The 13,133-nt window shown below is 45.3% G+C and overlaps 1 protein-coding gene across 2 annotated transcripts in view; it reads left to right on the top strand.

The window, feature by feature from the left end:
- The window catches only part of PLEKHG1 (pleckstrin homology and RhoGEF domain containing G1), a 176,306-nt gene that overhangs the window by 134,501 nt on the left and 28,672 nt on the right, over positions 1–13,133 (top strand). For both annotated transcript variants that reach the window (XM_028494329.2, XM_055087438.1), the window contains exons 5-10: positions 855–901; positions 4,815–4,965; positions 8,146–8,277; positions 11,067–11,249; positions 11,341–11,436; positions 11,614–11,700. In XM_028494329.2, the coding sequence (XP_028350130.1) occupies positions 855–901; positions 4,815–4,965; positions 8,146–8,277; positions 11,067–11,249; positions 11,341–11,436; positions 11,614–11,700 (696 nt within the window). The remainder of the gene's footprint in view (positions 1–854; positions 902–4,814; positions 4,966–8,145; positions 8,278–11,066; positions 11,250–11,340; positions 11,437–11,613; positions 11,701–13,133) is intronic.

The following is a 13,133-nucleotide window of genomic DNA, read 5'->3' as shown; positions in this document are numbered from 1 at the left end:
GCAAGAAGCCCCCATTAGTTAGCCCAATATTTAAGCATTTGAGGCATTGCTGCCACGCTGGACGCATACAGTGAGTAGACCTGGATCCTGCTCTCAACAAATTTTCAGCTTCATAGGAGAGATGGGGATTCAGTAGTTCAACAGACATTACGTGCCAGATGAACACAGTAGGGCCTCCCGTTGCAGGAACTCACAGCGTAGAGTGGGAGACAGACAGACACGCAGAACATGTCATTATCGTTCGGCAAATGCTGCGAGATGGGCTGGTATTGGGTGTTGTGAGGCCCCAAGTAGGAGCAGTGGGCTTGGCCCAAGGACTCAGGAAGTCCCCTTAGAGGAAATAAAGCCTCAGTTCAATGTCAAGTGGTACCTAGTAACCATCCGATGAAAAAGGTGGGAAAGACAGTGGGCGGAGAGAACTGCACACACAGGGCTTGAAAGTGTGCAGAGGCTTTCTTGTGCCCTGCACATGCCTCCAACATGTTCTGACCACATGATATTTAAATTTTCTACCTGTATTTCTCTCTCACACTGCAAATCGCCCAGAGGACCACGAGCATCTGGGGGCAGAAACCCTATTGTCTTCCTCTTCCTATTTGCCTTCAGATTCAGCTAACACAGCGGATGCTCAGTAAGTGTTTAATGAACTCAGATGAGTTCAAGTGCACGTGGGTTCTAGGTATAACCCAAGGTAGATACAAAGGCATGGATGATTTTGCCACAGAGGCTCAGGAGACAGGCCAGTGTGGTTACAGGAACAGATTTAAAGCTACGAATGATATATCTTTTCTTTGTAATTGATTGCTGTTGTCTCTGCTTTTTTTGCCCCTAAAATGTCTTTTGTTTCCTTGCAGAGTGAAGAGTTCCACATTTACACCCAGTATTGCACTAACTATCCGAGGTACGCCTTGTGAATGTGCAGGAACATCTTCATATTGTTTTAAGTCCGTCCGTGCAGTGTATGTGGTCGGTAGGCGTTCTGTGCCTGGCGCTGCGCTGAGTACTGTGGGAAAACTGCAGACATGCTGCGAACGGACCATAGGGGTACCCAGATATTGATCCATTCAGGCTTAGGGACTCCCTAGCAGAGCCAGCACAGGGAAGAATTGTGAAAGACCTTCAAGGAGACCAAAAAGATTGTTAGGTTTCCCTCAGTGGAAAACTAAGGAAACCAATTGTGTGTGGCTAGAAGTCTTATCTCTTAACCCTTTTGTATATGTGCCATGTTTTAAAGAATATGGGATGCACTGCTAATGAGTTTATATAATCTAGCTGGGGATAAAATATGTTATATTTTTGCCATCTAAATTTTAGGAATGACATAAGTTTTATGGAGTTCAGAGAAAGGAAAGAACATGATAAGCTTATGTGAGAAAAGAGGACTCATCATCCCCCCTGGATCATTGCTTCAGTTTTGCTCATCCTGGGGGTGTCAGCAAGAGGGCCGTTTAGGAAGCAGCCTCTGGCCAATATAGCGACCATTTCAGTAAGGGAGTCAGGCCTAAGACCACAGCTCACACTGTAGGAAATGCTTTTTTCTGCAAAAGACATTTATTGAGCACTTATTGATTTCTAAGTACTGCGCTCAATCCTGTAAATGCAAAATGTGGTCGAATTTAGTTTTCCCAGGAACCTAGAGATATTGAGGGATTAAAGAAAAGCAGAAAACAGAGAACACACTGACAGCACAGTGCCTGGCGCCTGATAGGTCCTCAGCAAGTGCTAGCTCATCATCATTCCTGCCCCATCCCCGCTGCATGGATGAAATCATTGAGCCTCCAACAGGTTTATTGATTTTACAAGGGTCACATAGCTGATAAGTGACCACATCTGGCTGGGATTTGAACCAAAGTTGGTCCAGCCTCAAACCTCATGCTACTACATCCTTGTAAAGTTTCTGAAGCTTTGTGATTCCCCTCACCCCATACCTTTCTACTGTCTGTTTGCCCACGTGGCTAGCAGGACTTGAGTTGTTATGTTAGGGATGGACTGGGAAGAGAGCTCAGGGGATTTTATGTACTCTGTAGCCAGTCTTGGTAGAGACATGTCCCTAAGGATAAAGTGGGTGTTGGGGTCCACCTAGAAGAGAAGCCAGTAGACTGAGCCCCTTGTGTCACTGTGTTCAGGAAGAACAAGTGGGTCATTCCTGCTTCGGGGTGGCCCTGGAAAGCCAGTGTGGATTAAAAGACATGAAGCCAGAGGCTCAGGCTTACTGATGGCAAAATACTTTCCATTGGAGGATTTTCATCTCCTCCTCTAAATATTGGTCAGGGTATCATGCTGTGGTGATTTATTTGGTTGGGAGTCAAGCATGCTTTTCTCAGGTTTCCCTAAAAACGAAACAAAACAACACCTCACATGCAGATTAGTACATTTATCCTTATCCTTATCTGTAGACCCACCCACAGTTTACACAGTTTCACTTAAGCAATGTTGTTTCCACCTCTCTCCTGAAGATATCAGGAAATTGTAGGATGCCCCAACTAAAGCTATGGTCCTTATGCTAAAAACCAGCGTTGCACCACACCCTAATGCAGAGAAATCAAAGAATCAGCCCTCAACTTCTCCACAAAACTTTCTTCTGTGGGAAAGGAAAAAACATTCCAACTGAAGAATCAACAAAATTCTGGACCCAATTATCAGGATCTAAGATGCTAGAGGGGCTGGTTTGGAGGATTATGTCTGTGTAAATTTCATTATAAACATGTCATTTGAAGAAATATCTTCTGAATTTGCAATTTTGGCAGTTTATGTTAAGAAGAATTTTCTGTCTTAGTAATAAGAACAAAGGGCACAAAATGAAGGCAGCTTTTATAAACTAGACTGCTTCAGGGTCAGGGGATAGGCACAGTCATTTGTGCAGGACATTTTTGAGAGCCTGTCCTTCACGGGGCACTAGTCCAAGCTTGGTGTACACTGGCAGGAAATAGGAACGAACATCCCTTGCCTTCTAGCAGTTTATATTGTTTTGAGAGTCGGAACTGAACCAAATGCAATAGTGGAACAGCCGTTAGGAAAGATCAAATCAATGAATACAAGTCAATGTAGTACCAGCTCAGTCATATGTAATAGAAGCTAAAGATGCATGAGATAAAGGAGGAGTAAGTCCCAGTGAGGAGAAATCAGGACAGTTTCCAGGAGGAAGCGTTTTTTATCTTGGGTCTGACTTTGAAGAAGGAAAGAGTCGTGTTAGCAGGGAACTGCTCCCCAGGCCCTCTCAGTGAAGTGGGCACATCCAGTTCTTGCCCAGTTGTGTGGTTTTCATATTCATAGAAAAAGATTGCTTCCTGTCCCCTTTGGCCTCCCATCAGTTTGCTCTCTGAGGCCCGAGATTTCCCGCCCCCGTCTTCACAAGCCATGAGCGCCAGGTGTTTCAGCCCATCTGACAACGCGTCTTTGCCCTTCGGATCCAGGCTGGTGATATTAAGTGTCGCCTGCACACCTTGACAGATGTCTTTCTTCATACCAGTCATGCCCCAGTGACTGCTGGGAAGAGGCACAAGCCCTCCCTCCCGTCCCCAGGGAGGAGCGCGGACCCGCTCAGGTCATTGTCCTCAGATGTCTCCCAGTGGCCTGAATCCGGAGTTCAGTGCGCTTAGGATTTCTTGCAGGTGTCCTACCCTTGGGCAAGAACTCAAAACTTCAGATGGTTAGAAGGCCAGTGGGCAGCTGATTCTGACTCTAAAGAACCTTAGAAAAGTCCCTAGGTTACATGATGAAGAAATAGTTTTGAAATCTTAAGGGAAAAATAAAACCATTTGAACAGATATTTCTCCAAGCAATCAGGCAGATCAGAATCCCACAAAAGGGATTCTGATCGCTTAATTAGGAGACCTCCATCCATGTCACTTCCTTCCAAGGAGTTTTATTTTGTTGTTTGGCTCTGTTTTCCTAAATTAATTCTGAAAACATAGTACTGACTTGGGGAGAATGGGGCTGAAATTACTTCCACCTGCTTCCTTCTAAGTTATGAGACCATAAGATTTTAATTTACGTGTGTGTGTGCAACTATACAAGCCCACCAGCTTGCTTTATGTGTAAGAGAGGAGCATTGTTTCAACCGTCCCTCTAGGATGTTTGGGGGCCGTACTTATTGCCTCTAGGGGAACTGAGGTGGAGGAAGAATTCCGACCTACTTTTCTAATATGCTCTGTAAGGCACGCTCTTTAAGGACCAAGGTTATCCAGCGGTTTCAAAAGCTGAATTTAGAATGAGGAGAGACACTTGGCGGTGGAAAGAAGGATCTGTTCAGAGATTCTCAAAGGAAAGTTCCTCGGGGAATGAGGTCTCCAAAGACCTGCACATAATGTCACGCACCTTGTGCATTTATTTAAAGGCAACCGGCAAAGGGGGTGGCAAATGTCCGGCACGGGGCTGGATCTACTGGGAAGAAGGCACTCCTTTTGTTTAGTACAAAGGCGCCCACTCCTTGCAACCTAACTTGAAAACTGAATACCGATGTGTATTTGAGCACTGCACAAAGATGCCCAGATGGGGGGCATAATTAGGGGCTAACGTCCAATTTAAATCCCCTTTGCAAAGCCCTGTGTCCTGGCAGGGGCAGCATCTCCCTGGAGGAAGGAGCTGACTGCTTAGATGCGGTGTGTCCATGTTTTACTACCTTCTTATGGTGTCTTTTTCCAATTCACCCACCCAGAGGGACACCTTTTCTTAACCTGCCCAGAAGCATTCTAGCTTCTCTAGCTCTTACCTGTTTTAAGGTATCACACTCCAGCACACTCTAGCATTTAAAACTTGAATACTCGTGTTTAAGCGTTACAGTTTAGATTTTAAAATATTTCTTCTTCTTGCAGATCCGTGGCTGTGCTAACAGAGTGCATGAGGAACAAGATGCTGGCCAAATTCTTCAGGGAACGTCAGGAAACTTTGAAACACTCACTGCCTCTGGGGTCCTATCTCTTGAAACCAGTTCAGCGGATTCTCAAGTATCATCTCCTTTTGCATGTAAGTTTCTGCCTGCGCTTGAAGGACTTTCTAGGGGATGGGGATTTTGTGTGTATATGTTAAGTTTAGGAGAAAAAACAATCAGAAAAAGCTATGGACATATGGAAACATTTTCCACACTCATACTTTACAACTGACTAATCTGCTTTGAGGAATTAGAGATATTTATATTCTAAGCCTGCAACCTCATTGACAACAGCCAAGTAAAAAGATTCATTTTGGCTCTGATGGTGATAGGGCTTAGGAGTGACAGTTTCAGGCAGGGAGCTATCATTCATGAACAACAGATCTTTTTGTTAGGTTTTATTTTATTTCCATGAGCCGGGATTCAGTAGGCAGTTGGGAGGGAGAGCTAGATTGGCTTGGGTAGGGGCAACGAGAAGGGGCTGAAAGGGGAGAAGACAGATGAGCAGCATGATGAATGATCTTCGAGCTGGGCTTCCCATCACTTCGGGGTCTGTTTTCTTTATATCATTTCCCATTATTTGTACAAAATTCAAGGAGACCTTAGAAACAAAAGTAGACATAGCTCTCATACATTCTCCTTTCTTATCTTCTAAGCAAGCTGATAAAAATGGGAAATAGTGTTCTTGAAAGTAATTTCATTCTATAAGTAGGATTGATTGCCTTTGCAACTTGAGAAAGACAGGAGAGCAGAGAGGTTGGGAGCAGGGCTCTGGGGCAAGACTGCCCAGGTTCAAATCCTGTAAATTTCCCACATTCATGGTGCCTCACAGGCGGTCAATAAAAAATGAGCTATTATTTTTATTTTATTATTTTTAATACTGCATTAAAAATCTTTTAAAAAAATGATTTAAATCCAGAGCTCCTATGTATATCAACATGCCTGCAATGTACATGTATCACTTTTTAAATGATTCCAGGTTTCTAACTTGGATAGGCATTCCAAGGTTGCTCAGTTCCTACGCATTTAAAATTTTAAGAGCTCTTCATGGTCCAACTTTACCAGAAATTTCTCAGCTTTGTCTCTTTGCCTGCCTGGCTCATCTTGGGAGAATCTTGCATCCTGTGAAACCACATCAGGGATATTACTTTATTCAATTGGTTTTAATGACCTCTAAATCTAGTGGATTAATTTACTAAATCAGTGTCCAAATAATTCTTTAAAAAATAATAGCTTTCCCAGGATAGATCTTTGCTGGACTCTGCTAATATGGCATCTAAAACTAGTATGTCCCAGTAATCTCTGTTTATGGCTTTCTAGACAGTAAGTCAATCAAAACAAAAGTCTCGGACCTCCGTTCCATAAGCGTGTCAGATATAACAAGTCAAGATTCTTACAAAAAGTTAACTGCTAGGAAGAACAGCCCTTACCCTCTAAATTAAAAGCTAGGGTCTTAGTTCACGCTGCTATAACAAAATACCATAGACTGGGTGGCTTAGACAACAAACATTTATTTCTCACAGTTCTGGAGGCTGAAGTCCAAGATCAAGGGGCCAGCATGGTTGAGTTCTGGGTCGCACACTGCCTTCTTCTCCTCATTTCCTCGCATGGTGGAAAGAGACAAGACTGCTCTCTGGGGTCTCTTTTATGAGGGCGCAAACTCCATTCACGAGGGCTGGACCCTCATGGCCTAACCAGCTCCAAAGGCCCTACCTCCTAATACCAGCACATTAGAGGTTAGGATTTCAACATATGAATTTGTGGAGGGCATAAACATTCAGCTCATAACAGCTGACAGTGAAGATAAAAGGGAAGAATAGTGGTTAGATTAATTTAAAACGAATTGCCTGGAGTGTTTTTGCTTTTATAGTTGGTTTAGAGCGTTCCTTCTGTATTATGCACATCACTTCAAAGTTGTGTAGCCACCCGTGAAAATCCCCACAGAAGTACACTCTGTACTTCTGAGTCTGTCTATTGATGAACAGGATTGCCTCTCAGACTAAAAGAAGAAATGATTATTTTTTTAAAGTTTTCTCTTGATCTTGAACTTACCTGGGAGTTGTTAGTTTAGTAATACAGTTTCATAGGACCTTTCTAACAGCTGAGTCTGAGTGGAGAAAGAAAATGTGAATTCCTTTCCAGTTTCTAGCTGGATGGAAAATTTGAGGATTCAGTAAAAGTAAACAAAGTGTGACTGAAAAACAAGGGCACTAATCTTCATAATTTACACCATAAGATTCAACCTCCACCCTTGAGCTTAACATCTCTGCATGATAAGTGTCATAGGAACAGTCTAATTGACTCTAATATCTTCTTACTCTTTTAGATACTTACATTGGAATTTAGATACTTAAAACTCATTGTTGCTCTTTGAAGATGATACAGCTTCAATTAAATAAGCGTTTATTTACCACCCAGCTCTCTGGTGGGCACTGTTGAGAAGATAAAGGACTAAAGGAACTATGCAATAGTCCCTATCCTTAGACTCACAGGAGTCTATGGACATGTGTCTTATGTACTTAAAAGAATTAGATTATAATTGTGTCCCCTTCTCATCTCCCTGGGATTGTGGAACTCCAGGGCTCAGATAAGTGCTGGTGTTACATCCTTCTGACCGTCAGAGAGTGAATGAATACTTGAACCATGAGATATCTCTCAGCACTCTGAAGGATTATCTTTAGTGAATTTCATGAACTAGTGAAAGGCTTTAAAGCCTTGACTACATGAAAATGTCTTGCTGTATAGGTATTTTTTAAAATATAATATTCATTGTTTTTTGTTTTGCTTTGGTTTGAGGCCATTACATATTAAGCCCTGTGTGTTAGTTTTGCTTCCTCTGGGAGAAAAAAAAAAATTATGTTTCCTATGTAGTAAGAGTGAGAACCATATTACTGAGAACTGTACTACACTGGCCACCAGGAAGTTCAGAAATCTCCAACTATAATATCAACTCTCTTATCTATTACAATCACTCTAATATCTCTGTGAGACTTAATGGCCTGTATACTTGTTTTGTTTCATCCTCCTTGTCAAATTCCTCCTTGTGCAATTCTCATCGACTTCTATTTTTCCTAGCTCCATTCTTATTCATATCTTACCATTTTATTGTAGGTATGTCTGGTAGTTATCTCAGAATCTTAAGGAAAGATGATAGTGTGTAAATAAGCAAAAATAAAATGAGAAACTAATCACAGAAGTGCCTTTTGTTTCATTGAGTATATAAGAAAAAAAAAATTGGAAATAACTAGGGTTGGGTGTTTTGGGTTTTTTTAAAGGAAATAGAAAATCACCTTGACAAGGACACAGAAGGCTACGATGTGGTGCTTGATGCTATAGACACAATGCAGCGAGTAGCCTGGCACATCAACGACATGAAGCGGAAGCACGAACACGCCGTCCGGTTACAGGTGAGGCCTCAGGGTGGCAGTGCCTGGTGGGGCTGCGGCCCTATGACTTGTTATCATTTTCCAAATCAGATATTAAGGCTGTTCAGTGTTGCACTTCATTCATGGCCTTCATCATAGATCTCCTTGAGAAAAGATCAGGACATCGATAATACTGATCATTGTTTACTGGCTATTAAAGAGAAAGGTACATTGTAACGTTCAAACTAATAGTTTGCTCATAGCCCCTTCCGTGACCCAAATTAAATATTTGAGTCTCCCAAGGCCTTATTTTATATTAATTACCAATAAGCAATTCTTGCCGAAAGCAACTCTCTCCAAACTGCTTTTTGTTTTTATAAATTTATTTATTTTGGGCTGTGTTGGATCTTTGTTGCTGTGCGCGGGCTTTCTCTAGTTGCGGAGGGCGGGGGCTACTCTTCCTTATGGTGTGCCAGCTTCTCATTGCGGTGGCTTCTCTTGTTGCAGAGCACGGGCTCTAGGCACGCGGGCTTCAGTAGTTGTGGCGCGCGGGCTCTAGAGCGCAGGCTCAGTAGTTGTGGCGCACGGGCTTAGTTGCTCCGCAGCACGTGGGATGCTCCTGGACCAGGGCTCGAACCCGTGTCCCCTGCATTGGCAGGCGGATTCTTAACGACTGCGCCACCAGGGAAGCCCTCTAAACTGTTTAAAGGGGTTTTAAGCCTCTGTTCCTCTCTCACTGGTTCATGCAAAATCGTGAGGTGGCAAACATGTGGTGATGGGACAGGGGACTCAGAGGAAGGAGAGCTAAGTCTGGAACCAGGTCCTTGGCAGTTTCACTGGGGAGGACTGCATTTTAGATTCCTCACTTTTAAAATAAGACACGTTTACTAAGGTCCCTTCCATTGTCAACATTTTGAGCCCTAAATTCCGGGGAACTTTGGATAGATGCTAAGTCGGCGATCATGTCCTGGGCATCTCAAAAGATGCATTATTTAAAAACAAAAGGTCACGTGGGCCCAGAGGCTAGTCCTAAGCTCCTTGTCCCTGGAGTAAAAGCAAAGCCCGGGGTGACTCCACGCTATGCAGAGCACCTACCTCTGACTCAGGAGGGAGAAGAGCTACACTCTTCAGGCCATACCTCCAAACAAAACTCAAGGTTTCGGGACTTCCGTGGTGGTACAATGGTTAGGAATCCACCTGCCAATGCAGGAGGACACGGGTTTGAGCCCTGGTCTGGGAAGATCCCACATGCCGTGGAGCAACTAAGCCCGCGGTCCACAACTACTGAAGCCCGCGCACCTAGAGCCCGTGTTCCACAACAAGAGAAGCCACCGCAATGAGAAGCCCGTGCACCGCAATGAAGAGTAGCCCCCGCTCACCACAACTAGAGAAAGCCTGTGCACAGCAGTGAAGACCCAATGCAGCCAAAAAAAAAAAAAACCTCTAGGTTTCATCTATAGGCAGCCAGAGTGTGGTATGATGCAATTGACTATCAAAAATCAAAGGAAGTTGACATTCTTTTTATTTTTTTTATTCATTTAATTTTGGCTGCATTGGGTCTTCGTTGCTACACACGGGCTTTCTCTAGTTGTGGCGAGAGGGGGCTACTCTTCATTGCGGTGCGCGGGCTTCTCATTGCGGTGGCTTCTCTTGTTGTGGAGCACAAGCTCTAGGCACGAGAGCTTCAGTAGTTGTGGCACATGGGCTCAGTAGTTGTGGCTCGCGGGCTCTGGAGCGCAGGCTCAGTAGTTGTGGCGTGCGGGCTTAGTTGCTCTGCAGCATGTGGGATCTTCCTGGACCAGGGCTCAAACCTGTGTCACCTGCACTGGCAGCAGATTCTTAACCACTGCGCCACCAGGGAAGTCCAAAGGAAGATGACATTCTAATCTTCCAGGCCGTATCTGCTTTGTGTATCGGTAAGAAAGGTTTTATGCTTCATCATTCAAGTGTTTTGTGGCATAACGTCAGACATAATGTCTGTTAGATATTCGGAAATGGCTAAATGACTGGTTTTTCATAGCTTAACAGTCTGTCTAGCAGTCTGAAGACACCACTAAATCAGGCTCTGGCTCAGATATGCCTCCATTTCTATCCATTTCTACCTTCAACCAATGAAGTTTTGGGTGGTTTTATGGGCTGCTTAATTAAGTGCTGTTTGTGAATGTTTTCATTTTTCCAAAATAACAACATCAGCTTCCTTTACAAACGTTGATAGGGATATACAATAAATCCTAAAGAAACTTCAAAGTCATGCTATCGATATTTATGAAGTTCCATTAAAAACACAGTGGTGAAGAAACATTCATTTCCTTTCCCCAGATGAATGGGATTAATATCAGGAAATTTCTGAGAAGATGTATCTTGTGTGATTTTCCTCAGGCTTTCATTCTGCGTTACTTATATGTGGTGTGAGTTCAATTTCTGGAAAGAGGTTTTTCAGGTCAGTAGCTCTGAAGGTGTTCATCCAGAGAATGGGGGTGAGCACATCATGAGAAGGATAGCTGAGAAGGCCACACACCAGCAGCCTCTTTACCTGGCTTTTGAAAGATAATTCCACTGCCTTAGTAGAGAGATTATGGAGGGATGGAAAGAAGTAATTGGCAACTCGTCAATTAACAACTTGATTCATTTCTGTTAACCCTTAAGTGACACAAGCCATAAATGCAGATTTATGTCATGGAGAGCAGACACATCAGACACCACGCAGGGCCCTCAGACCCTGTCGCAGGTATTTAGACACCATTCTTGAGGCTCGACAAAGGGGCCCCTGTGTCCTCGCCATCTTGCCTTCCCATCTCCTGTTTAATCACAGGGAACGTTCACTGTTTCAGGAGATACAGAGTTTGCTCACCAACTGGAAGGGGCCAGACCTGACCAGCTACGGGGAGCTAGTTCTTGAGGGGACCTTCCGCCTCCAGCGGGCCAAGAATGAGCGGACGCTCTTCCTCTTTGACAAGCTGCTTCTCATCACGAAGAAGAGAGACGACACGTTTACGTACAAAGCTCACATCCTGGTAGGTCCGAATAGAGGTCCCGGGCGAGGACTGGGGCGCTGGTTCCATCCTCTTGCGAGCCCGCCTCCCCCGTCTCTGCCCACCCCTCCAGTGCGGCAACCTCATGCTAGTGGAGGTGATCCCGAAGGAGCCCCTCAGCTTCAGCGTCTTCCACTACCAGAACCCCAAGCTGCAGCACACCGTTCAGGTACCAGCACCCCCTCACCTCCCCGCGCAACTCCTCACCCTTGTGCGTCATGCCCGGAGGCCTTTGCGGGGCTTTTCTGGCCCCCCCACGTGTGTCCCGTCCAGTCGGAGGGTCTTACGAGTGTCTGTGTCTTGTGACTGGTGGGGTTGCATGACTGTCCACATCTCCTCCTGGTAGGCGAAGTCGCAGCAAGACAAACGCCTGTGGGTTCTGCACCTGAAGAGGCTGATTCTGGAGAATCATGCGGCGAAGATTCCAGCTAAGGTAAGACCGTGAGGGCAGCAAACAGTAAAACCGAAAGGAATTCAAGCCCCAGAAAGACAGCCTGACGGCAGTAAATGTACATCTTCAAAATTAAGACAGTTGAGAGATAGGCTACATAAGGATGGACCGAACCAGCCATTGGTACCGAAAAGATTCATATGTAGGGGGACTCTGTGGAGAGTTTCTGGTTTTGTTGTTGTTCCTTCTGAGGCTTGAAAGAAGAAAAATAAGGAAAGGACTGTAAGGGAATTTCTGGAGAACTAGTAGAACATAAAGGCAGTTATGAGAATTATTCAGAGGTGTGCTAAGCACCTAGGGTGAATAAACCTGGCTTAGGCTCTGTGGGAAGCAAGACCCAGACTCAGCCGTGAAGGAATCTGCAGACCAGGGAGCTGGTCTTATAAATGATATGATGAATTATTAGAGGTGTAAGCCAAGTATTGTGGAAGAAGGAAGTGTTCGATTTTACGGTCGAGTGAGGAGAGGAAGGAAAATGCCTCTTTCCTCAGTCTTGAAGGATGAGGAATTTTTTTATTAAGTGGGGGAAAAGAAAAAGGGAAACCAAGCTGAGAGAACAGCGTAAACAAAAAACAAGGAAGTGTGAACAGGGGCCCTGTGTTCACAGCACACAGAGTGTGCCCGGACGGAGAGGTCGAGTCCTCAGGAGATGGAGTAGGGCGTAAGACTAGAAAAGTGGCAAGCAGTCAGCCGGCCTTCGAAGGGCTTTGAACACAAGCATCGAGGAGCCTGGGTTTTCGTGGGGGGAAACTGCTGAAGGCTTCGGAGGGGGCGTGGCCTGGGCCGCCCTGTGCTCTGAGAGTGTAACTTCGGGACAGTGTGACGGTTCAGCTGGTGGAGCGTGAGTGACGGCAGGAGAGGAATCAGCAGGCTTCCACAGTGGCCTAGGAGAGAGACGAGGGGCACTGCCAGGGGGCATAAGAGAGCGGGGAGAGGCGGAGCCCACCGTGGAAGCAGAGGGAACAGGATTTTGCCCACCAAGTGCTTGAGGAGAGGGAGAAATAAAAGTCAAGGCTGAGTCAGGAGTTGGGCCAAGAGGATGGTGAGTTCCAAGACGGGCTGCCCAGGGTGGGGACCGACTGGATGGCCCTGAGAGGGGGCAGCCGGGACACGTGTGCAGGGGATGGGTCAGCTGCAGGGAGAGATGCAGGTCTCTCCACACAGCCAGTCACCGAAGCCCCGAGATGTGATAGGAGGACCCACACAAACGTGTAAAGGAAAGACGGACCCCTGGGAATCCCAACATCTAAGCGACCAGCAAGGGTTGGGGGATTTGCAGGGGAACCAAAGGAAGAGCAGCCACATGAGGCAGTAAGAAAACCGAAGGAGAAAAGTGTGGTAACAGGGCTTCCCTGGTGGCGCAGTGGTTGAGAGTCCGCCTGCCGATGCAGGGGACGCGGGTTCGTGCCCCGGTC

Source organism: Physeter macrocephalus, chromosome 10 (genome assembly GCF_002837175.3).
Source record: "Physeter macrocephalus isolate SW-GA chromosome 10, ASM283717v5, whole genome shotgun sequence".
Lineage (NCBI taxonomy): Eukaryota > Metazoa > Chordata > Mammalia > Artiodactyla > Physeteridae > Physeter > Physeter macrocephalus.
Note: the sequence above shows the minus strand (reverse complement) of the source record. Positions and strands in the feature narration are given on the sequence as shown.